The sequence below is a fragment of the Limulus polyphemus genome, unplaced genomic scaffold (genome assembly GCF_000517525.1).
Source record: "Limulus polyphemus unplaced genomic scaffold, Limulus_polyphemus-2.1.2 Scaffold5564, whole genome shotgun sequence".
NCBI classification, from domain to species: Eukaryota; Metazoa; Arthropoda; class Merostomata; order Xiphosura; family Limulidae; genus Limulus; species Limulus polyphemus.
In genome coordinates this window covers 2,630-13,018 of record NW_013671174.1, presented here as the reverse complement: position 1 = coordinate 13,018, position 10,389 = coordinate 2,630, and the positions used below count along the sequence as shown (strand labels likewise).

Sequence of the window (10,389 nt, the reverse complement as noted above, 5' to 3'; positions counted from 1 at the left end):
TATATATAATACTACTGTCTGTTGTATGTCCGTGTAACTATTTCGCAGGGTGTAGATGGAGGTTTATTAGGTCTATGCGAGGAGACAAACAAATGTTCAGTTCTAAATTTTGCGGTTTTTATGGGCGTTTTTTACAATTACGTATAGGGAAAGAAGCTTTTCATCTCCTAAGATAACCTTTCATTAATCATGTATTTACATAAAAAAGTATTATTATTAATATTAATTATTTGGTAGCGGTCTTTTCTTGCGCTCAGTAAAATGACGAGGAACGGTGACATGCAGAGGAAAATTTTCCCCATGGCTACTTGGCGAACCTGAGTGCTCTACTGTGCTGGATACACCCATTGCAACGAAACTTAAAGATTTTTGCCAACAGTGCATTGCAGTCTGTCTCCTTTGTTTAAAAACAAAGACAACGCAATTTTCCTTACTGAAATAACACATAGAATGACAAAAAAGACGACTCACTAGACAATTGTATTGCATATACACTATGATCCAAGGCAATGGGTTGACTACACATTTTTTATTTATTCATCACTACTTTTAAGAAAATTGACGTCGAATTGTTTCAATGGGCATCTGCTAGAATATATATTTATTTCAAACAGCAAAACCACAAACAAAATGTGTCGCTTGTATATACGAAATATTATAAACTACATTGTGTAAATTATAAAATGAATCCTATAGCACTAGGTATCTGCAAAAGTCTGAACCATGCAGCAGTGGGGGTACACTGTCTATTAGTTTTAACAAGTAAAAAACAATTAAAAAAAGATGATATAGATATGGCAATGCCAAAAAGTACAGATACAAGGTAGGGATGAATACACAAAGCCATACAAAAATCCCTACAAAGATAGCTAAATATTTCCAAGAAAAACTTTTATCTACAACTAAATGTTCAATTCCTTTCATTTGCATGAATTCAGGTTTGAATATAAGCATTTAAACTGAATAATGCAAAAATTCTTACAATGGTTAATTACCTTAAGCTTGTGGCATTGACTCAGTGGCTACTAATGTAGGGATTTTTCTATAGTTTTGTATAATCATCCCTACCTTGTTTCTGTACTTTTTGGAATTGCCATCTCTACATCATCCATATTTTTCAATTTTTTTTACTTGTTTTTCCCCTCTTTTTTTAAATAATACCAATGAATATTTTATAATGAATGGCAGTCACTACGAAGGCAGCAGTTTTAGTCTGGCGTGATGACTTGTCTTAATGGACATCATGTGTTGAAGTTAGTGAAAGGCTATATTGCTTCTACACTCCACAAGTTAAAATACAACATTTTGGTGAGTAAATCATTGCAACAACTTCAAGCAATGGTGAGCTAGCCCTTCTGATACCAGAATCAGAATAATCAACAGAACATTTGGCTGTTACGATACTCGCCGGTTCTCTACTTTAGTGATATTTTTTGGCTAAAGGTCTTAATAGCTTTTGAAAACCTCGAAAACCTACGATAAGTGTTTATAAAAGTCTCTTAAATTGTTATAAGAGAGATTTGAGACTATGATGAACAATGCATAATATGATTCAGCCATTATTTTCATGTCTCATCACTATACACTAAGCACTACCGTCCTTCATGATATTTTCGTAATCTCACATCTAAAACGACCATTCCCTGGCTGCAGCCAGTTGTTCGGGGGTATAAATTATTCTTATGAATCAGAAAAGCAGATTATTAAAACAGAAGACCAAAAATCTACTGGTCAAGTCACTAGATGCAGGGCCTATGGATTACTGTACGATTGAAATTTTGAAAAGGGCGCTCGGAAATCGCCATTCTCGTACATTGGACAAGTTATGAAAAGTACGCAGAAGGAGGGGTAAACTTTAAAAGACAGCCTTACAGTGGAGTCTTCTGTAATGCACACTACGCTGCAAGGCTATTGTCGTCAGATAGAACATGACCGGACGTAGCGATGTGGACCAAGACCGTCTTCATACTAAGGCGGCCTTGTAAATTGTAACGATGTGGTGAGATTTAAAAATTGTTTTATATAGATAACGTGCTCAATCTCTGTATTTTCTATGAAGGACTACAATTTCTCATTCCTTTGCACCCGATAATCGATTAAGGCTTACATGATAACCTGTTAAGTGCATTAAAGAGCAGCACATAGAATTCTCGATTAAATAGTAAAATATACTTCTAATTTGTAAAAAACAATTACTGATAAACATGACAGTAGTTCCACACACATTTTATGTATATTATAAACACGTAAACAGAACGTCACTGAACATGTTGTGGAGCTATAATTCTAAAAGGTCATGTTTCAGTTATGGCCTTTTCTTTGAAAACTTGCATTCTAAACTAACACGATACTATTTAAGTAATAATTGGAACGTCACCCTAATATTATGTATAAATTATATGAGTAACTATATTCACAAGTTTGTAGTTTCTGATTAGTCATATTACTGATGACACCGAAAGCAACAGGACAAAGCTAGTTACCTCACCATGGCATAATCTTTGATCAGAGTATTTTCTTGTTCACAGTCTTCCGATAACATTTCCGACACTTTATATAAAATAAATACTACACTTTTTATCCTCAAAAGGGTACACTTTCAGAATAAATTGTTGTAGTAAAATGCATACTGACCATATATTTCCTCATACCTAATACTCTAACCAATAAGGTATTTAACAAAAAAAAACTTATCATAAATCTTACATTAAGCAAAATAACATTTATTTACAATGGGAGTGATGGTATCTTAACTTCACGTTAAACTCCCGGGGAAACAAGTTTTATTTTTTGATGATCTGCTAGAGGAATATGCTTGACATTTATCATAGTTGTTCGATCGTTATATCTCCGCAGACAAACATACTGTTTTTCTACTGTTACTTCTTCTTCCAAAGATTTTTCCATCGACCGCCATTCCTTCATTTCTCGACGGAATGACTTGAGATTTGGTAGGGCTATACGCCCAAACACCTTTTTTCTTTAGACCTTTTTTAAAGATTCTATGGGTTCAAAAGTAACACAACCCAAAAAGTATATTTTTGGCCTTGTGCAGTCATATTTACAGCAATCAAGATGAAAATTGGCACAGATATAAATTTTTATGCTTCCAATACATTCACATGAAAAAAGTTCGATTTGCTCATTTTGAGTCTTTGTAAGGGGATCAGAGCTCACAAAAAAGCCTAATTTGGGGGAATTTGATCAGTTACTTGGCCGTATTTTGAAACTTTACACGAGATTTGGTACGAAGACGCTTTTTAATAGGTATTATATATATATACATACAAAAACGATATATCCATTTTTGGGGTGTCAAAATGTTAAATAAATCCGTAATTTTAGGAGTTTTGGTCAATTACTTAGCCTTATTTCGACCATTTTAGATGAAATTTGGTACAAAAATACTTTTCTACAGACAACATACATCGACAAACTAAAATGTTGGACTTGCTCATTTTTGGTAATTATAGGGAGGTCAAGTTGCCACAAGAAATATAATTTTAGGGTTTTTGACAATTTCTCCTTCGTATTTCGGCCAGTTTATTGGGATTTGTTACAAAGATACATTCTTGCAAGTCCCAAGCGGTGATATATACAGTTTTTGATTTTTCTGTGTGTTTCACGATTTATCTGCTGTCAAAAATGTCCATGTTTGGACTTCGTGGTAGAGACACGTTGCATTCGCCCGCGAATGTAGGCCTCTTTAATTATTCATTAGATTTCTTTTAAGAAAAACAAAATGGCTCTGCTTATACTTCACTAGTTTTAAAACTACTTGCTGTTTTTTCACTTAATGAATTTAGCTGAAGTCAAATGGTCGAAGACGATATTCCATGGTAAAATAATAGTGCTCTTGATACCACAAGTGGCCTGTACGGCTTTCGACCTGTAATAACCAACACCAGCTCCACCCATTCCGCATTCCTCCTTTAATGCACCCCCCCCCCCCACTAGCCGTCCCTAATTTAGCAGTGCAAGACTAGAGGGAATGGCAGCTAGTCATCACCACCCACCACCACCACCTCTTGGGCTACTCTTTTACCAACGAAGTGTCACATTACAACGCCCCCACGGCTGAAAGAGCGAGCACATTTGGTGGGACAGGGATTCGAACCCTCAGATTGCGAGTCGAGCCGCCCCCCAAAGAATGTGGAAAGTTTTAACATTTAACAATTTTGGGCCATCCTGTGTTTGGATTTAACAAACTGTGTGACTATTTGTGTTAAGCTTAACCAAGAATGACTTGTGACTTAAAAATCTTAATACAAAATGAAATCCAGTTTGTTTATTCGCTACTTGGTCTTGATAGTTTTTAATATGTTTATGAATTAAACATGCCCGTACACTATTGTAAACTTTAGAACGATACCTAGCCAGGAAAAAAAAAATCCGATATATAATTACATTTAAAATTTCCATTCTACAAGAGTTGGCACATATAGGTAATATATTGTTTGTTTGTTTGAAGTTAAGCACAAAGCTAAACAAAGGGCTATCTGTGCTCTGCCCACCACAGGTATCGAAACCCGGTTTCTAGCGTTGTAAGTCTGCAGACATTCCGCTGTGCCACTGGGGGGGGGGGGGTAATATATTGGTTGATCATCGTGTCTACCCACCAAGTTGATTTTATGAAGAAAAATAATATTTTAAAACACAGAAAACCTTCACTGTTATCTGTACTTTATCTAACGAAATACATGTGAACAAGGTCATTATACTACAAGAGCTTGTTCAACGGTGGAAAGAACGAGAGTGCAACAACTACGTAAAAATAAATTACGGTCGCAATTAAAACAGAATTTTACGTTTACATAGAACAGTCTGTGGTACTTATACTTTATAAAGTATCTTTTACTAAGACTGGAACATGTTCTAGATATGGACGTACGCGTTTTGAAAGAATCCCCTTTTCCGATGTTTGACCTAAAAACTGTTTCAGTAAACAATTTTCACGACTGATGGTGAAAATCAAAAACCCTGGGATTTCAGAAAACACTCTAGCATGTCAGCTTAGTCTGGGTTATCATCTTTTCACACACACAAAGGTTTTGGCTAATGCACATTAGGTTAAGTTTATATCTGAGATTTTTCTTAGAAAATAATAAACATTAACAATCAAGGTATACCTGTATGGTTGCAATACAATTCATTTAATTTTAATGAATGAATCTATAATTTATTTTCTGATATAGTAGTTGTTATTAACCAATAAAAGTAATTATTTTCAGGCTGTTGTTGTAGAAACGTTCTTTATCTGTTTCAAGTGAAAATATGTTTGGTTGGTATATTTTAAAAATAGATTTATTACAACTATACACTGCAGAGTTTATTAGTTTTTACTCACATGTAAGTTTCTGGACAGACATGTATATGAAAATTTTCATAAGTGCTGTAACAGTTTGTGAACAAAGTAAAAGAACTGGTCTAATTCTACCACATTAGAACTTACTATGATGCAAGTCTGGTGATATTACATGTTGACATTTCTTCTTGGATGCTTAAATGATTTAATATTAAAATAACAATGTGTTACCATTACAACATACTACTGCACTGAACCTAAATCTGTGAACACCTACCATTATAAGAAATAGAAACATATGGACACAAAGTAGGCATGTATACTTCAAGTTTTTAAATGTGTAAAAATTACCTGCTTTAGCAGTTTGGTTTGAGTTACTAACATACCTTCTAAGGTTCAGCAACCATGCTTTCTAGATGTCAGTAACCTTGAATGTACCATTTGGCAAGAAAAAAGTTCCAATTCACTTGCATTAAATAAAAGGTTATGTGTAGTTGTTTAACAAAAGAAACTACAATAAGTACCTAGAAGATTAGAATCTTAAAAATGACTGATTTTTGTGGCACAGCCAAGGAACAGGTTAATTGATACTACTGATTTTTGCAATCATGACCTCTAACCTATTTCTGGCCACATGTTAATTTTTTAATGACTATTTTAACAAAGTTTTATTTAAAGGATATCAGATAGTTTATAAAATATGTTCAGATACATACATGCACAAAGTAAAATAATAGAAAAATATTAACTCTCATTATACTTGTGGGTAAAGCTTTGAAAATATTCATTTACTTACATTTACATAACTCTCTAAAAGTACACACAACTGTATAATTTTCAACTGAATTCATTATTGAGAGGTTGAATGACATAAAACAATTTTGAAAGAAATGTAATCTGGACATTAGACTACTTCATTTTAGTCTTAAATTAGAAGAAAAAATAGTGATTTTTCATTTAATTTCCTTTATTTATTAACTTCTTTTTAGTACAATATAAAGTTTACTACCATATGAAGCCAATATGCACTATTAAAAAACCAAGAAAGATCTCAACCAAAATAAATTATTTTTAAAATGTTCCAGTACACTTTATAAACAATATTTATTTCTATTATTATTTAATGAACATTTTAAATTCAATACAGTTATTTAGTAGTTATACCTCATATACTTGCGCAAAAAAAACAAAAAAAAAACAATCATGGCACGCTCAGATACTTGTAATAAGAGAAGATATCTAACCAAACTGCTTTGCATTTTGATCTCTAGAATTAGCATCTGACATTGATCTGTTTAAAATATCCCAACATTAAAAATATACGTGCACTGAGTACAATAGTGTAACAGTAACTGTTATGTGAACATTTACATTAAATCATTCTGGAAGGCTGGTGGTTAAACTCTTTTACTATAGGTGGCTGCATAGTGCATTCTAATTACTAATACCATACCTGTACATATGTTTGTTAATTTTTATATTCCACACTTTAGTTTTGTAGACTTACTAGAAAATACTTGCCTCAGTTGATTTTTGTTTTGCACTTCAAAGAATTAGTAACCCTTTCTACAGTACTGCAATATAATGTACAAAGTTAAAATATTAATCTGTGTACACATACTTTTTATTATAATATCTGCTGATAAAAGCCTTTTATTTTTTGTATGTAAGGTTTCCAGTGTTTTCAGTTGAACATATTTTCAAAATCAATTGATGTTCCACTATGTGGAAAAGAGGGGAAAAAGGCATAGAATGTATAATAGAATTATACAGTGACTGTAACAGTCAATATGTTTGTGCCTTTGTTTTCTCTTATTTACATTACTGGTATTGATAAGGGGTATAATTAATAAAGTTTACTGATGACATTGAAACTCTTGGTTATTTCAAGCAATATTGCAAAAGTTGAGGTATTACAGAATAACTTAGTTCAACTGGTAAGTTGGCCAAATATTTGGCAAATTACTTTTAATTATAGTTAGTGTAAGGTAATTAATATGAAGAAAATAATCTTGGCTTAATGGTGAATAAGTCAATCAAGCCATTGAGGCAAGTGCTCTTTTGTTAAACGTAAAGCTAATGAATTTTAGGATATATTTGCACATACAGATTGCAAGTCAACAGGGGTAAATATGACAATTTGTCTATTTACCTTCTACTTTTGCAAGGTAACTGCCTTAGAAATGTTTTGATTGTTACTTCAGTGATAGTTTATCTTTCCTGAAAGCAATATCCAACACAGTGACCTTCTAAACTTAGTAGTTTGTAGTAAACAACCCAGATCACTAAAATCAACAACAACAACGAAAAAAATGTTGGAAAGAGTTACACAAAGAGCTACCTACCAGAATAACAGCTTCAGAAATTTGAATAATGAAGAGAGACTAAAATTTAATCCCACTAAAGTGTAGGAAAAAATTAGATTAGTGTGATTTAAATGTGCAACATGGTTGCAAATGAGAATGAGTTGACTATATTTACTGATTTCTGAATTCATTACACAGCATGTATATGAAAGTACCTGAAAAAAAAAACACTACAGAAGCTTTGGAAACCTAAATTCTGGTTTAATCATTGGCTGAACTATCTCTCTTAGAGAACTGCAAACTTTTGGAAGGGTTTACTAGAAGGATAATCAGGGTGTGTGCTAATGATCTGAATTTGATTAAATTTTTGTAAGAAACATGTTGATAAAAATATTATATTTAGTTTTAAGTGATTGTTGATTCAATTGTTTTGGAATTACTCAATGGATTAAATAACCTTCTACCATTTTGTTCACTACTATACATTAAAAATTTGAGTCTTGTAAAATATAGTCCTCACTTAAAACAGATATACACTGTATGATTGTATGAAAATCATTATTGTAAACTTAAGGTATAGAAACCAAATAAGTACGTAATCTTGTCTGTTGTAATATAAATCTACATGTAGACGAAAGCTTGTATCTTAAAACTAGTGCAATTGAGGGTAAAAATTTGCTTATTAAAAATCCACTTAATTCTAATCATTGCTATAAGATGCTACTCAGGTAAATTCATGATATAATTTTATTAAACTTAAAATATTGATAACATTGAAATTCAAATGTTATAGAAACTTGTAGGCCAAAACTACAGTCCATATACAGTGAAATTATAGTAATAGTCTCAAATCAGCCAAATAACAATATCAATAGGACTTACCATCGAGTTATTCTGAGATCAAGATAATGAAAAAGTCATGTGCCAAAACATTTTTAAGTTCCACTCTCTAAATTATGCTTGTGTGTTCACTAAGTGTTTCTCTTTCTTTTATTACAATTCTTAGTTGAAATACCATTAACTTTGCAAGAATGTGTGGAAGTGATCTTGTTGTGTGAGGTTTTTTGACTGTCAATGGCAGATGGCATCAAAATTTGATGCATCCTCAGTGGAAGACTCCTTTGTCTCACATGAATATTGATTATTTTCTCACCAAGATTCATGAAATTGATTCCGTGGCCAACTGTATATGTGTGGAACAGCTGTACTTAAAAAAAGCATAGTGATGTGTGACTTTTCCATCACATTTAATAATCTTATAAGACTAGATACACTGAGTAAATAATATTCACCATACTTTAACGACTTGAACAAATAATACCAAATGTATTATTACTGTTACAGCTTTAATTTAAACAATTTAGGAACCATCACAGAAGAGTGTTTATTTCATGAACTCTAACATATGTGTAATGTAAACCTTCTTGAAGTAAAAGTGATTAGATTTACAAGCTGCATATCCGAATTTAAGAACATGCTCCTGAGTAGCTGCATAAGCAAACCTGTTCTTATTCTTAAATATTCACCCCAAAAAGACTATCAATTTTTAATAATTAAATACCTAACGTAAGTTCTGGAAAAGCACACAATTTAAAATAATGTCAGATTGACATTCGATCAACAAAAATAACCTTTAACTTAATGTTATATAAAATAACGACAGTGTGATAAAATCGAACAATTTTATACTTTAAAGTTAAATTAAATTTATAGTACAGGCACAACGGTTTACAAACTACAGTGCATACACCTCTATTATTTAGTTTATAAGTTTAATTAATTATATAGATGGCCCTATTAGTATTACTATTAGCGCCTACCTTAACCTCGTCCTCAGTCTTAGAAGTTAGACTGAAGCTCTCTAATTCAAGCACCTTAAGTTTAACATCTACAACAGTAAAACTACATTAGTACATGTACAAGATAAGTCAACACTCTAGTCTAAACTGTAAATAGACAGGTAAAAAATGAGATTACTACTACTAGTATAACAAATTAACTAACCTTTACTTTCACCCTGACGGCTTCTCTGGTATGGTAATTAAGAATACCTGACATTGCGAATGCTAGCAAATGGAATTAGACAAAGAAATAAGATACATTGCTATCATATTTTCATCACATTTATAGCATCCTCTATGATTTAACCAGCCATAATTTCAGTGCATATGATATTTGGAAAGCACTGTTGGCCAAGTACTGTAGTGACGTCACAATGACTGATTTCTCTAAGCGTCCTCTGTGAGTCTATTTTAGAAATTTAACCTACTTAAAAATCTTTATATATAATTCTCAAGTGTTTGTCCATCCTCTCTACCTATTAAACGGTTTGTCGTAAGAACAAACAAGCACAAAAGGTCTATTTCTGTGAGTAAATTCCGCCAAAAATACTTTCATTTTAAAATTATGTCGTTTTTCTGTCGCGAAACACGTGAAGAGAGCATACAAGGTTCTGGCGAATGCTGTCGACATATGTGGGAAAGTCAACGAAAGATTTAAACTTTATTTTTGACAACTTTTATCTCTACTCTCAAATATCTATAATTTTTTAAAAACTTTTTTCAGTTAGCTTTTAATAGTTTTACACTGGTGTCGAAAGAAAGATTCGTTTGATTAAACAAACGAACTGGTGCTTGTGTCACTATGCAGCGCCACATGTAAAAGCGCATAGTAAGTTTATCAGATAGATTTAGTCGACGTGAGCGGGAAAAACATTTTTTCAGGTATTATGAAGAACAGAAGTTCTTTAAAGCAAAATCCTTTTTTCTTATACTTCAG

At 32.4% G+C, this 10,389-nt stretch overlaps 1 protein-coding gene across 2 annotated transcripts in view; it reads right to left on the bottom strand.

Moving 5' to 3' along the window:
* LOC106472731 (TBC1 domain family member 25-like) overlaps positions 1–9,815 on the bottom strand; it is a 55,759-nt gene extending 45,944 nt beyond the window's left edge. The window contains exon 1 of one of the 2 annotated variants that reach the window (XM_022401276.1): positions 9,616–9,815. In XM_022401276.1, the coding sequence (XP_022256984.1) occupies positions 9,616–9,669 (54 nt within the window). In that variant the 5' untranslated portion in view covers positions 9,670–9,815. The remainder of the gene's footprint in view (positions 1–9,615) is intronic. The other variant, XM_022401277.1, reaches the window with a different exon arrangement.
* Between the last annotated feature and the right edge of the window lie 574 nt (positions 9,816–10,389).